Below are 16103 nucleotides of genomic sequence, written 5' to 3' on the forward strand. Positions count from 1 at the left end.
AGGCTGGTTCCCCGTGTATAAAGAACTGTTCTGTCCCCTCTCCAGGTCCTTGGGTGATTGCTTTTTCCTTTTGTTTTCACCCCTCGCAGGACCTGAGCCCATTGCTGAGCAGCAAAGGCTTCCCAGCCCCCTCAGCCAGGGCAGTGCCTGTTTTTGTCACAGCAGCTCCATCACTGCTGCTGCTGCTCTGCCTGCAGCCCCCGGCTGCCAAAAGCAGAGACTGAGTTAATGTGTGTAGCTGTAAGGGGGCACCAGCCCACACTGCCCTGCTCCAGCCCCACCCAGCAGCCAGGCTTCACTGCTGACCCCCACCCGCAGGGAGAGAAAGCGCTGGGCAGGGAGAGCCTTGCCAGTGCCCCCTAAAGCCCTGGGTGCTGCTGGTGGGCTCAGCACTGGGCACCCCTCACCCCACTGCCCTCCCCCGGCCTCTCCCCGTTTGGGAATTCATTACTTCTGAAGCGCTGCTCCAGCATCTCGGGGACCTCAGACCACCACAGTGGTAAGGCAGGGGATTAGAGGGCTTTGCAGCCTCTGCTTTGAACAGGTGCAGTATGTGTGGAGCCAGAACATTTAGGGAGAACCCAGCTGCTAGAAGAAAATGTCCTCAGCCTGGCACAACTGGACAGGCACAACCACCCATGCTCTCTCACATCTGCTCCCTCCTAGGCACACCCCATCCCCACATCCCTCTTTCCATTGCTGAAATCCTGCTACCCTCTCATACAGCACATGCCTTACCATTTCCATCTGACAGCAAGGATTTCAGCAGCATTTCTTGATCTGTTTCATATTTTAAAGCAAGCAGCTTTCCCTCCTGCCCTTTATCTCCTAACTCTACCCTAATAAATATGATCGCTTCATTCTGTGAGACCTGAAAACCCATTTCTGAAATTCCCCTGGCAAATAATACAGTAAAACAAGCCTATAAATATAAATAATTATGATAAAGAGGCATAAAATGCCAGACTTGGGTCAAACATACTCATGGAGTGACATTAGCAACAAATAACTATGCAGGGTTTGAATGTAGATGTAAAAAGCTGAATAAAGACTACCTACTTCATTGCCCATAACTGTCAGGCTCCTAATTTGGGCAGGCCATATTTTACTGATAGCAGAGCAAACGCAGTTATAATGCACCCCCACCTTTCCTGCTTTGTGAAAAATCTCATCCATCCCCAAGGAAGCAAGGATGCTAACAACAGTGGTGTGAACGAGAGGTGAAAGGAAAAGACAAAAAGCACAGTCACAGGATGCAATTCCCATGTGTTTGTAGCACATCATATGCTAAGTTCAATTTTCCAAAAGCTTTGTTTTATTTTTAAAGGTAACATCTTTATTATTATTATTATTATTATTATATTTATTAGTTATTATTATTATTATTATTATGCAGAGATGAGATTTTTTCCCCCTTTGATCACAGAGCAAACAGTTTGCTTTTGAAAATGTTAATGGAGTCCTGATTTAAAACATTTTTCTTCACTTTTTTTTTGTTGTTGTTGTTGTTGTTGTTTAAAACGTTGCAACAGGCAGGATCTGGGTTTCGGTTTTCTCGTCCTACACAAAGAAAGATTCTGGAGTTCACACTCCAAGCCACTACTGGTAGGTCCTGCCTTGCTCAGTTGTCATCGTCTCAGTGTGGTTTCGCCAGGTGGGGTGGGTAGGTGGGTGGGAGGGGAGGAGTTGGAAGAAGGGAGGGTATTTGTCAGCTATGTCGAGTCTTGGTTAACAACTTTGCCTCCATTCATGGTTGGTGTCCCTGAACTTTTCCTTGAGCGTCCTTGTTTTTCTCCAATTTCATGCAGCGATGGCTCTCTGTACATGCACACTGCAAACAGAAGAGGCACCCATTAACAGCCCTGTAAGTCACAGACAGGCATGACCATAACCAATTATTTCTTTGTATATGATGCTGAATTTCAGCCCTGTTACAAACACACACACAGACCCACACTCACAAAACCTCTGCTGACCCAGCAGCAGATCCTGTTACCTGTTTACCTGCCGTTGCTGCCATTTGCTTCTGTCTCTGTATTCTTTCAAAGGCAGAGAGAAGCAGCAGACTGACTGCTCACAGATAAATCTTTCTCGGCTTTATGTGCTTTACAGTTTTTTCACGTTATATTCAAATATATAAAACAAACACTTTAGCTCACAGAACCATGTACTGCCTTGAGATGCCAATTATCATCTAACAACAGGTCCAAGAATGGGTTCCCAGCCCTTGACCTGCATCTGGGCCATGTACACGTTCTGGGCCTTGAGCTGAAGTGGTGCCTCAAGCCCATTTGGCTCCATCAGCCAAGAGCTGAGGTGTGCTCTCAGCACTTCCTATTTATTCCTCTGTAAATCAAGCCAGCCAGCCAAGGTCAGGGCTGTGAGCAGACACATGGGATGAGTTCAGTGACAGCAAGTCAGGAGCTGTCCCAGCTTTCTGTGGTCGTCTGGCAGCACCTGAGAACAGGGTGGCTGGAGGGCACCTTCTCTCCAGATCCTGGCTATGCTGTGTGTGTTCTATAAAAATGTACTTCCTGGAGCCCAGACAGCCAGAGAAGACAATGTCTGCCCAAGGCATGGCTCATCCCCACGTCCTGCGCAGGACAAAGCATTTATCCAACTCATTAAGTCCTCATGGCTGTCCTCGTGCCATGTGAGCTGTGCCAGAGCAGGGGCATGGGCTGCTCGCACCAAGGAGAGCATCTCTGATGAGCTCACTGCAAATGTGGCAGGGTGCAAATGTGATTGTAAGAGTGAGACATCTCAAGGGCAGGCACAGTGGAGTAGAGACCATAAGGCAGGTCCAGACTGCAAATGTCATCTGCAGATCTTTGCAAATATTAGGAAATGAAGAAATGATTGTGTACTGCTTCATTTTGTGAAGCTGTCACATCACAAAGAATGGCAGAGAGCTCCAACACAGAATAGAGCCAGTCAGAGTTTGTTTCTGGGTAATCAACAAGAACAATACTTTAAAAATTGTCTGAAGAAATGTAAAAAAAACCCACCCCATGTATGAAAAGGCAATGTAAGTGTTTGTATCTATCATCTCCCCTGATCTGCTAATAAATCCCAGCAATTAGAGGCAGGCTGAAAATGACATTATTGCTCTGCACTTTTAATCCTGAGTAAATAAACAGTTACAGCACTGTGCAATAATACAGGACAGAGATAAAGTGCAGCCAACTGTATATTAATAGGAGGGACATTGAGTTGAATATATGAGCAGTGAAAAAATATTACTTTTCCCATAGAGTATTTTTCATGCAAGGCATTCAACGCAGTTCAAACACACACACACACACACTCTCACACTGGGCCTCCTGGCAAGGCCAAAAGGACGTACTGCTCTGGAAACTGTTATTGCTACTGAAGCCATTGTTTTCATGAAAATTATAAAAAAGAGAAAATGAAGGAGTTGTCCCATGGGTCTGGGCCAGGATGAGCCCTGCCAGGACTGCCCATCAGGTCCAGACAAGGAATGCTGTCTGCATGCTGCAAGGAAAATGTGTAGCATGGAAGCAACAGATGGAAGAAGGCTCTCACATCCCCTTTCACTCCAGAGTTGCCCCTCACACCTTGGAGAGTGCCACTGTTGTGGCAAAGTACCAAATCAAATCCTAAAGAAAGTATGACATGGTTAACAACTGAGGAAAACCTGTGTCCTTGTGATTTCTTACCCTGAGTTGCAGTGTCTTTGGATAGCACTGAGGGTGTGCATCATTTCTGTGACTCACCTTATTCTCGGATGTTGATACTTGCTCAGCAGAACTAGGTATTTCTGCCAGTGTTGTACCGGTGCCCCTAACATTCCACAAACAAAGTTTTTTCTCAAGTACACTGTTGCCTTCATCCTGATCTCTCTAGTCCCAAGCTGGAGCTGGAGGGACCTGCACCTCCATGAGCTCTTCTCCCAGACAGCTACCAAACTCACCTCATCCACACTCATCCCTAATAACCCATCAGGCTGGGCCACATGCTTAACAACAAGGACTGAGCACAGGTGAATGCTGCAGCAGCACCATGGCATGCTGCCTTTTCTCAACTCCCTGCCTCGCACCATGGCCTTGGGGCAAAAACCTCGAGCTGCTAACAAGACCCACAGAGTAAAGAACATAAACCAGGCTACAGAAGTAAAGAACATTTGCAGCTACAAATGAAGGAAAGCCTGTACTTGGCAAGCAAATAGGGTAGGAATTGTTAAGTCTGTCTTCCAGTCTAGTGCATGATACAAATACTGATGTGGGGCATGGCCAGAGACTGCTCACATTGAGCTTTTCAGACAGAGCTGTCAAAGCCTCTGTACCAGACAGTGCCATCAGCCCATGCCAGAAAATCTGTAGCAGTACAGGACAAGCATATTTTCAGTACTTAGATACACCTACAGGATCAGTGTATGCAGTACTTACATGGCATCATGCACAAGAGATGCCTGGATATTCTCCTACTCAGGAGGCTCGTGCACATGTGCTGAGCTGCGGCCAGGCTCAGCAGGGGCTGTAAACCCCCTGCACTGTGGCACACAGGTGTGTACCCCTACATCTGCACAGGCACAGGGCTTTAAGGACAGCCCAACACGTTGTGCAACACAGGCTCCTGGACTGCAGCTTGTTCCTCTTTGTACTGAGGAAGTCTGAGCGTGACTCAGGCAGGGAGATGTTAGTCATGGACTGGGGAGGGGGTGTTTGCAAATGGACTGTTGTGAGTGCCCAGATCTTCCCAGCTTTGAAAGTACATCTTTGGGGTCCAGGACTTGCAGCACTCACTGGCAGGTCTCTTTGGGATCCCTCTGTGTGTATGTATGTGTGTAGACACAGTTCCCTGTCACTTGCAATGAGGTAAAGCAGCAGCAGCAGTGTCACAGTCATGCCTGGATGCCTGGGAGGTCTGCTGGAGCACACAGCACAAGGAGCTTTGGAAGGATGAGCAATTCAGCTAGAACAAGAGTTCCCTCCCTGCTTTGCCTTGCTTCTCCCACCCACCCACACCCACACACCAAGCCAAATACAGCCCTTAATGTCTAGAAACCAAGCTAATGCTCTGGAGTTTCAATCAGATAATCAGCTCCTATGCCCCAGATTCCAATCAACACATCCATATTCATACTTTAATTGGAAAGTGCTGTTAGCCTGATCTGCTGAAGAGTTGCAGGCATTAATGGAAGGGGGTGAACGCAGGGGAGCTGTCCCCTGTCTGGTTCTTGTGGCTTTCGATTCCCTGCTCCCCTGTGAACCAGAAGTGCCTGCCACTCACAGGCACAAGGGAACAATTTGCACAAAGAACAAACTCACCAATTAGGAAGGAGATTGAGGTAGAAGTGAGGAGGAAGGGGGTGGCAGGGATCATACTTCCTGAAGGCAAAGGCGTGGAAGGGGCTGCCTGTCACCCAGAAACAGCTCAAACTCTTGCCTACATGTTGGCACAGGATCACACTCTCATTTCTGCTTCCCAGACACTGGCACACCACCCACAAGATGACACTGAAATCACCCTGGGCATCAGGGACTGCCTGAGTTTGGGAAGAACCACTTTGTGTCCTGACCCCAGCCATTTCTCACTTTGCATCACTGCAAGTTGAGGAGATTCATGGCATGCAACAAACTCCCATTTCCTTTCTCTAGAATATAGCAAAAAGCATATTAAACACATTAGATATTTCCCATCCATCCATCTTCACTCTTTGCTTGCCCCAGACCCTTACAACTCAGGAGGAACCCAAATTTTTCTAAGATGCCGTTCAGCAGCTGGGCAGCCCTGCAGGATCACCATGTGCCCAATGGTGCCTGCCTGGATCTGGGCAGGGCTGGAAGCACATCCTCTGGTAGCAACCCAGGGAAGGCTCCCTGCCTTGACAGATACCACAACTCTGGGTGTTGGTATCTGCCCAAGTGGCTGTATTTGCCAATGCTTTGGTGCAGGGAATTAACTGCCTGAGCAGCAGCACCCAGGGGCACCACGGAGTGAGTGATTAGGCACCCTCATTTTCTGCCTCTAATTACTGGTGTTCTAAATACCAGCTGATGCATTTCAGAGGCATGTGAGCTTGTGTCTATCTGGTGGTAAAATGTGAAGGATTCTGCCAGGTGGAATCACACTTTGTCCAGATAAGAAAGGCAGCACAGGATGGCAAAAAAGCCAAGCAAAATCATGGTTAAAATACATCACATTTGCCATCTAATAAGATGATCAAGAGTCTGATAGGTGAACAAGTGAATTAGTGTGGGATAGAAAACATACCAAAGCCTGCCCCACCTGGAAGACAGACCCAAGAGAGGAGCTGTGTTAGCAAAGACTTATAGAGTGTGGAAATTTTGAGGTTTGATTTTTTTAGGATACTTTTTAGGATGTTGGGAAAGTGGTACTTTACATGGACAGGTAGTAATAGGATAAGGGAGAATGTTTTAAAAGTAAAAAAAGAAGAGATTTAGGTTAGACATTAGGAAGAAATTCTTCTCTGTGAGGGCACTGAGGCACTGGCACAGGTTACCCAGGGGAGCTGTAGATGCCCCATCCCTGGAAGTGTCCAAGGCAAGGCTGGATGAGGTCCTGAACAGCCGGATTTGGGGAGGGTGGCATCCCTCCCCATGGCAGGGGGTTGGGACTAGATGTTGTTTAAAGTCCCCTCCAAGCCAAGACTTCCTATACTCTATGCTTTATGTATTAAGGTGATACCTTTGAAGCATTTTCACCAGGTCTACTGCATTTTCCCAGTCAACTGTGTCTTGTACTTCTTTACAACATCTGAGGACTCTGCCTCAACAAAACTTGGATGTTATTTCCCTGAGGAATGACACTAGGAAAGATGTGGCTGCTTGGATACTCGTCAGTGATAATAAATGGATCCAGACCAGACATTAACAGGTCACCTTTGCATCTGAGACGTGTTCACATCATGAGGGCTGAAGTGCCATAAATTCAGAGTTAAGGGTGCCTCTGCTGACTTAGATGGAGGAAGTTTTCTGCTTCTGTGGCCAGATTTGCCACCCTAAATGTTTTCTAGTTTGGGTCAGGAGAGAGAAGAAATGTAACTCTTTGGGAGAGTTACATTTGGAAATTATGTCTTCAAGAATAAGGAAATATAAATACCAGAGCACATCCACAGTAAGCATCTGATAATATTCCTACTTAAATGACTGGAAATTTCTCACATTATTTGAGATGGATTTGGATATTTAGAAGAACAAGAGGTACTGTGGATGGTAGGGTTCTTCCAGCACTTATCATTACAGGCACTAAAAGAGACTGAAATTTCTCTAAAAGATTGCTTGTTGTCCAAGTGACAATTATACTGAAGCTCATTTCCTTGTGCAGTCTAGTTCAATCTTGATGTCTTCCCTTTAGGGCTCATTTAGCTCGAATAATCAGTGATCAGAAATAAAAATATCAAAAGAAATGTGTTGCGTATGTGTGTTTTGAAGCAAAACTGGCACCACACAGTACATCAACTGCTGCCTACCAGGCTGTTTGCCTTGGCTTTGCCTGTGCACAGATGGGAGAGGAACTTAACGTCTCCCCTGTTGTTACTTAGTAAGTTTTTTGTGCTTTCATATTGATTAAGCTAAATCTTATTTCCAAAAACAAACAAATCCTACCTACACTAAACAAAAAACTCCTACTGACCAAACCCCAAAATTTTTCCAGTTGGTATCTATTGAATTTTGTACAGAATACCTCCAGCATCCTGCCAATCTACGTGAGTCAAAACAGTCTGAGTGTTTAGCACAGCAGAAAGCCATAGTTCCTAAAAGCCACAGGTAACACATATCCATATAGAGATACCACTGTGTATATATGCATATATGCTCCCATGAGTACTGAGAAATTATCTGTGAGGATATTTCTTATTTATGTATAGTTTGCAATCCATTTGCAATTTCAAGGAGACTTCTGAATTTAGAGAGCAGGATGAAGCAATGGGAATCAAACTGGGGAACAAACTGGGCTTTTTTCTGTTTCCCTTCCTTGTGAATGCTCTCTTCACTAAACTGCTGCATAATTTTTCTGTACATCAGAAACAACTGGAAAGTTTCATCTCAGAGATAATGACCATTGAGTGGTAGGTGAAATGATTCCTAGCAATGAATGTGGCACCTCTCCTACCCAGGAGGAGCAGATTCCTCCTTGCACACATTCCTGTGTCAGCCATCACGTGGCAGGGCTAACGCTGGTGGTGGTACCCAGCAACAGGAAACCTGGGGGTGTGACTGTGGATGGAAGCTGCAGAGTTCCTGTGGATGGAAGCTGTGTCCTGAATAAGCAGCAAAGCCCACATAGCGGGGCAATCCACAGCATTCCGCAGAACCAGCATGCAAATACAGCAGGAGAGCGCTTTGAGTATTTCCTTGGAGTCATAACAAAGAGGAAGAAGCTGTTAAAACAGGGTGGGAAATGCCCCTTTCCTGTAACATCTCTGCTTGCAAGCCCTGCTCAGGGGGACTCTGATGGATGCGGTGCAGAGGAGTCACGCGGAGCCGAGCGCGTTTTACTCCAAGCCTCCCCGCAAGCCTCTGCTACCTACAGTGACTCTCCAGCTTGGGAACAGAGTCGTCCGTCTGGAGCCACAGTCCCAGACAGCTGAATGCTTTGGGAAGCTGACACGTGCCTTGGCTTGGGAGACTGCCAGCTCTTTGATGCAGCAGCGCTCACAAAGCCTGACTGCAAAGCATGTGGAGGAGGGAAGGAGTGGAGGAGCCCTTAATTTGGCTGCCAACTTCCAAAGCGCTCACTCGCTCGGGAGGTTATGTGACAGCTGTGATTGAAGCAAGTGTGGGAGGATGCAACTGCGGGAAAGGGAAGCTCTCGGGCTGGGCTGGGTTATTCAAAATGAAAGCCGGAGCAGCGTTTGCTGAAATGAGATCTCTGCTGTGGGTCAGGCAGCTCTGTTAAGGCAAGGCTTTCCACGAGGAGAGCCACAGGAATGGCCTACTTTTAATGCATGCTGAAGGAAACTATTGAACTGTTCAGCAGACACCATGATTAAAAAAACAGCCTGGATTCAAAGGATCCCACTGATCAGTGTCAATGCCCAGCCAGGCAGCAAAGAAATACCAGAAGGAGGTGGAAACCCAGCTGTGAAAGCTGGTGCTTATAAAAGACTCTCCTTCTGGTCAAGGCAAGAGAGATGCTGGTGACCATTCCCACAGCAGCCCCTGTTCCTTAGGAGAACGCGAGGGCTTAGGGTACCAATCCCACTAATGCCTCAGATAAACTACAAAAGATTCCTGGCTGCAGAGAAGCTGTTGAAAACAAGCACAGGACAAGCAGCTCCAGGACATTCTCAGCTCTTTCAACACTTCCATTTCCTGTGCAAAAAAGGCCACAGATACTCTGGGAATGCTGCACCGAATTTCTTTCAAGCTTTGCTTCAGATGGCGTTCTCTTCATTCACAACTGCCTGCCCCTGAGATGGGAAGCCTTTAAAAAGGCCACTGCTGTGTGGAGTGAGCTGTGTGGATACCCCCATTTGTGAGTGGTATCTGTTAGGAGAGCATCAATTCAAACCTCCCACAGCCAACATGGGGTAGTGAGAGGGAGGACAGAGCTGTGCAGCCAAGGCCAGCTGCAGGCTACCTTGTGGGACAAATGGCAGGACTGGGATGAGGTCAGAAAGGCATACCTAGCTTGGGTATCAAAAAGTAGTGTTTTTCCCAAACAAGAGATAAGAAGTGTTGTTTCCAGAATCAAGTCAGTACCTGTTAAGTACTAGGCTTATCACACTATTTCTCCATTTATCAGGGGCCAGCCCACAAAAAAGCAAAATGTCCTGGCAGGAGCCTGAGGCACACTTCAGAGAGTGTACAGGCATCAGCAGGAGGGCAGAACTTCAACCCCATGACCTTCACTGAAGCCTCACACTGTGATGAAGACATATGGCATGACAGCACTCCATCTAACTTTGGACAACAACTCTACCCCCAGTGACTAACTAGAATGTCTTTATATTTAAGGAAAAACAGATTTAAGTTATCACAGGGTAGACACATAAAGATCATCCACAGCTGTGCTGGTAGGACCCATTTTTCTTCTGATACTAGGAACATAGTGCCAAAGTCTAAAATCAGGTGAGATAAATCCTGTCTCTACTAATGCTATATAGGACTGGAAACCTACTGAAATCCACTGGCAAAATCCTCTGAGAAGACAACATTATGATCACTGCTGCACCATATTCCTTTGGAACTGTTGGCAGCTTTTCTTTACCAGTAATTTCTTGTGTTGCTGGGCTTTTAAATTCATCCTTTAGCACCTCAAAGTTAAGAAATCCCTTTGAGACTAGAAGGAAAGCAGAGAAAATGCTAACACTGCAGCCCAGAATTTATCTGAAGTCCTACAAACGTTTCTTCTCCTTGCTTTCTGCTCTCGAAGCCCAACACTCCCACCCAGGAAACCTCAACTCCAAGTTGTTAACTCCCCCCTGAAACCCCACTGTGGGAGAAAGTGGGCAGATTCCATACCTTCAATGGGTTTGGGTACAAAATGTGATGAGGGTTTGGTTTTTTTCACTCGGTTTCCCTTCATAATTTGACCTTCTTTATTGAGTCCCAGGAACCACGCTCGTCCGGATTCTTGCTGCCGGTACAGCGTGGAAGAATAGATAACGTAGTAGTTTTCAAAGACAGATTCTTTAAATTTGCACTCTGGTGTGAAAACATCCTGCAGTAAAGAGAAAGAGAGAAGAAGAAAAAGCAATGGAAGAATTAATCACTGATCTTCTAAATCAGGCACCACTGAGTGATACACAATGGTCACGCATTGCAGTTGACAACAGAAAACAACAGGCATCAGCAATGCCAGCTCCCAGCAATAACACCCATCCAGACAACTCCCAGCTGAACGGCAAGGCTCTCCTTCCCTGGCAGACCTGTGGGTTGCAAAACAGCCTAGCCAGTGAACAGGCATGAAAAACATACGGGAAAAGTCAGAAATTTGCCAGGATTTAGACTGAAATACTAAGCAAAAGAAAGGAAAAGAGAGCTGAGAAGCAGAGACAGCATTGCTGTTCCTGATGCCTTCCCCTGGCATTGCTCATGCCTTCCCTGTGATGGGCAAATGTACAATGCTTGTTGTCTAAAATAATGAGGTTTCTTCAAATTCTTAAAGGCAAAGGGCAATTTATTGAACCATTTAAGAGGATTCAAAGAAATGAGAGTACAAAAGCAAGTAAACCATTTAATTTCAAAAGCTGTATGAGGAAATGCTGGCACAAAGCCTGGAAATCTTTCAATAAAGAAGTAATTTTAAAGATTTCTGGCGTAAGTATTTCTGCAGGAACTGAGAAGTATTTCCACACCTGTCCCAGAGCAGAGCACATATGGATCTGTCCAGCACATCCCCTGAGCCTCTGATGGCTGTGGGGGTGGCTGTGCCTTTGTCACTTGTGCCGGCTTAGCACGAAGCCTCCAGGATGAAATTACAGTCAGCTATGGACTGGTACTTGTTACATCCCAGTATTCAAGGTTTTCACAACAGAGAAACATTAAACCTCTTTTAAAATACCTGGCTGGCCAGGGGATTCTGTGACAGTGGGCTCCCAAACCTTCAGTGAGTCATATGTGGTTGTTAGTGGGTTGGGTTTTGTTCCCAGACTTTGATATTAAGCAGAAAAGTTATCCTGGCCAAACAAATTCTCCCACTAATTTTCTAAAAACTATTCTTGCAAAAAAAGTTCAAACCACAATGAAAATTCATTTTCTGAAGCCAAACTGTTTCAGAAAAAAGAAATTCCCTTCTTTCAGGTCCAGACAAGGCATTTCTGAGGCCTGTGAGTGAAGGTGGATGCCTCCACAGGCAAGTGATGCTCTCTTCCAAACCTTCACCACTCCCAAGTCTTTGGGAGCTTCTCCAACCTTGCCAATGGAAAACCCATGACCAACATCTGAGCAAAGCATCTGGAGTAATGCCACGTATTTACTGCAGACCTTGTTCAAGAGTGAACATTCTGAACATTCAGCAACACTCAGGAAAGTGTTCCCAAGCAATCTGGGGGTAATATAAAGTGCTGCTGGTGTGACAATAAATCCAGTGTGCAACAGACCCACAGAGACTAGCAGGCTTGAAGCTACAGAAGATAAAGCACAGCAGAAAGCACAGGGCTGTGCTGCACACGTGAATTTTGCATCAATCATTAGCACCACACAGGTAAAAAAAATACCATCAGCAAAATGGGCCATTTTGCCTTATCTGAGGGAGTCCTTCTTGCCAGAGAAATAAATATTTTTTAAAAGCGAGTGAAACAAGTTAAGAGAGATCTAGATGACTTAGAGCACTATAAAATGGTGTTTGAAGTAGCTTCCCCAAAGAACAGTGTTTAAGCATTCCTTAAATCTGCCCTTTATCTCCAGGCTTTGTCTTGCTGGGGAAGGCACAGCTCACTTGAGAGCTGGGCTTGCAGGAGCTGTCTCTGAACTGCTGCCTCGGGGCCACCCCCTGGCACCAGGCCAGCCAGGCAGCAGCTCTCAAACCAAACTGGACAAACCAGTCCCCTTCCCCATGCCTCCATTACCCCGCCAGTAAAAACCTATCACAAAAATTCCCTTTAAGGGGACGAAAAGGTTGGCAGGCTGTGAAAGATAGCTCCCAATTTGACCTAAACATGGAACTGTTATCAATGAAGAAGAAATATAAAAGCTAATGCATTTTGAAAATGTTGTTTCACAAAGAAAAAAAAGAAGATATTTTAATTAAAAGTTATTGCAAATTAAATTTTCAGTTCAATGCCTATTTTGAAATTACTGCAGTATAATATTTTATGACATGCAGCAGTAGTTCATAAAAGCAGATGCTGTATTGTATATCCACTTGTACCAATAAACCAACACAATTCTTGTATTATTTTAAAGCAAATGCATGTAAAGGCATCAAAGTAATGAAGATTAAAAAAAAAAAAAAAACCCTATTGATTTCCTTTAAATGTTTATGCTTCCCCACAAGCAAACAAAAGCATCCCATTCGTTGTGTGAGTTAGCTGGATGAGTCCTCATCTCCCATATTTCAGCTGAAACAGCAGTACAGCACTTCAGGATGTGAACCACGGCAACACTACTATGAAACACCCCAGCTCTGTCCATTCAGCAGCTTAGAAAACCCACAGATCTGACAGCTAAGTTTTAGTTAAATAATACTGAGTTTATCCACTATTACCCTTCTTCTTATGTGCATTAGCTCACCAGCAACAGCCACACATGTGTGCCATGTGGAGACAGACACTCATGGGATACTGCTCACCCTGCCACCAAACTGACATGTCCCAGGGTCCCCACAGGTCTGAGCAGCAGGAATCTCTGTGGGCACTACAATGGACTTGACACAAAGAGCAAGAGGATGAAGAAAGAACCAGATGACCAGAGAGCAGACAGGGCAGAGGAGCAGGACACAGGCCACTCTCTCAAGCACTGCCTGAGGATTTTTAGTGTGTCATGTAAATCTCATTAATATGCAAACCTTTATGTTTTTCTTCACTGGTGTCTTCTTGATGCTCCATGGCCAGCCTTTAGCTACACTGCATCATTTAGTTTCATCATACACCTTTTGCCATCAGCTTTGGGGCTACCAATAACAAAAGGCTATTGGGATATTAATGGCAGAACCTCTCTACAAGCTCGACTGTCAAAATGAATTGTGCAATTATGCTGAATCAGGTGGGAACTGCTGTTTTAGTTGTCTTAGCCTGAGATGAGCTGGGAAGAAAGACAGAAGTGCAGGTTAGCATAACAGGCTTCACAGTAACAAAGCAGTTCATAGCAGCCACTGCTGCACAGAGAGAAATCTGAGACAACAGAATGTATTGTTAAAAAATCGCTGATCTAGTGACCATACCTATGGGGCATGCACAATTTAGGGGATATTTTATTTGCTTGGTTTTGTTTATAAGTTGATGAAATGTGCTAGATGGGCAGCCCAGCATTTTCTCTTCATCTCTGATAAAGAGTGGGTAAATACAGCAAAGTGATGCTCAGGCTGTGGCCCCCATGTGCTTCTGACAGGACATAAGGACATCCTGCCCCAGAGGTAATGCTATGGTAAAGCCCTGGGGTCATGAGCATCACTTCACTTGCCCACTTGCTGCAGGGACCTCTGGAAACAGGCTTCTAACAAGTCCCACTCAATTATTTTTCCAACTTTCTCCTTGACTGAAATAGCATGACCAGGTACAAGACAGTGAGAGGACAGATGGCTTCTATATTTTAATCACCAGTCTTTTTTCAGTCTTTAAACAAAGAAATAAACAGTGACTCTATTTTCTGCACAAAGTCCACAGAGGTTCCCTGTCAGGACTGTCATGAACTCAGCTCATTCAGAAGGCCCATCAGATCTTCTCATTAAAGAGTATGCTTGTGATTTGTAGGAAAAAAAAGATCCTCTATTTAATTCAATGTGAAAGATGTATTTGACTGAATTATTTTTGCATACCAAGTAAACAAATACATTTATTTGTTTGCCACTTGGAGATTTAGAGCCTGAGGTATTTTGTTAAGTGTCTACAGATATTACAGAAAGTGGCTTGGAAAAGCAGTTCTTTTTTTAATTGTTAAACTAAAAACCCACATGAAATATTTGCAAAAGAAGTGTAAGTAATTTACATGCAAAATGATTAGAATCTGCTTGCAACTTGTTTTTAGCATCTCAATCCAGTCCTTTGAACAAAAGGCAATTGTATTAAGACAAGTAATTACATTTGGTTTGAAAAAACAAACACAGGTCTGGTTTGTACTAACTGTAGTTTTACTGTAAATTTCACAGCAAAAAAAAAAAAAAAAAAGAAAAAGAAAAAAAAGAAAACCAAAAACAACAACACAGTCGCTATCACACAGAAAAAAAGGGAGTTCACATTCAATGGCACATAGAACCAAAAGAAGCTAAATGGATGCATCTGCCATTGAGGGGGATTCAGTGTGTCAGACCTGCTCAGGGAGGGTATAAGGTACCACGGACTGTCCCAGAAGTTATTTCTCGGTTAGAAAACCAAGATGTTTCATTTACCCTTGATCCCAGTACTGTCACCTCCCATCTGTAGATGGAAATATGGATGTGATTTCCAGGCACAAGCCAATCTCTGCATCATTTGAGGTAGTTTGGCTCTTCTGGGAGATGGTGGGAATGTCTGGGCTGATCTACCCCTCACCACAGCACAGACTGGTCATGGTTTGTGAGAGGGCAGATTTTTTTCCTAATCCCCCTCAGCTTTCACTTGGCATCGTCAGGTATATCTAACCCAACCTCTTTGAACAAAGTAAGTTTGACTGGACTCTCCTTTGCATTTTAATAAAGCTGGAGAAGTTCCACAGACATCAGTGCAGAGGCACTGCTGTCAAACCTGTGGACACGAAGTTGCAGGGCATTCAGTGATGCACTGATGCCCTCCAAGACCTCAGCTCCTTCAAAAAATGCCAACCCAACAGTGCTGTAGCCCTGTGCAATCCCAATGCTGCCAGGGCAGTGGACAGTCCTGGTGCTGCTCAAGAAATAGTGCCAGCCCCTGCCACACTAGCCTGAGGGCATCCTTGCCACTGAGCATTCTCAGCCAGGAGGTGGAAAAAAAAGGGTCCCCAGTAACCAACAGCAAGGTGCTTCAGGGTTCTGATCACGAGAGCCAGCGATCTGCTCCCCAGAAGCCGCTGGTGTCCTCTGATCATGGCAGAAATGGTGACAGGTTTCCATGTGCAATGCTCAGGGAAAGCCAGCAGGAAACTGTCACAGGCTGCTGTTGTATTCAAACCCAGCTGCTCACTCAATGTCCCTCCAGACTGGGCAGCTTTGTTTGTATTGCTCACCATTTCCCTACAAACATTCCCAAAATTGCCAGATAAATGAAGATTTTTTTTTTTTTTTTTTTTTTGCCAAGATCCCAAGATCTCCTTTTATTAGAACCCAAAGGAGAACAGCAAATACACACATCCACAAGCAAACCTAATGACTTAATAAATTTAGTCACTGAAACTAGCAGCAATAAAAGAAAAAACCCATTCTGCAAGTAGTTTGTGCCACAGTTTAGGAACGGGATGTTAATTATGAGTGTTGAAATATCTCACTAGCACACTCCCAGAGTAACAGTTTTCCTTTGTTTACAGCACTTATGGGTTTCTCTTTTACGTTCTGCACAATTA

General features: G+C 45.0%; 1 protein-coding gene across 2 annotated transcripts in view; it reads right to left on the bottom strand.

The window, feature by feature from the left end:
- Positions 1-1639: 1639 nt before the first annotated feature.
- Positions 1640-16103, bottom strand: part of FGF12 (fibroblast growth factor 12) — a 218159-nt gene continuing 203695 nt past the window's right edge. For both annotated transcript variants that reach the window (XM_066325981.1, XM_066325980.1), the window contains 2 exons: positions 10455-10653; positions 1640-1831 (listed from right to left, as the gene is read on the bottom strand). In XM_066325981.1, coding sequence (XP_066182078.1) covers positions 1713-1831; positions 10455-10653 — 318 coding nt within the window. In that variant the 3' untranslated portion in view covers positions 1640-1712. The remainder of the gene's footprint in view (positions 1832-10454; positions 10654-16103) is intronic.

The sequence above is a fragment of the Sylvia atricapilla genome, chromosome 10 (genome assembly GCF_009819655.1).
Source record: "Sylvia atricapilla isolate bSylAtr1 chromosome 10, bSylAtr1.pri, whole genome shotgun sequence".
NCBI classification, from domain to species: domain Eukaryota; kingdom Metazoa; phylum Chordata; class Aves; order Passeriformes; family Sylviidae; genus Sylvia; species Sylvia atricapilla.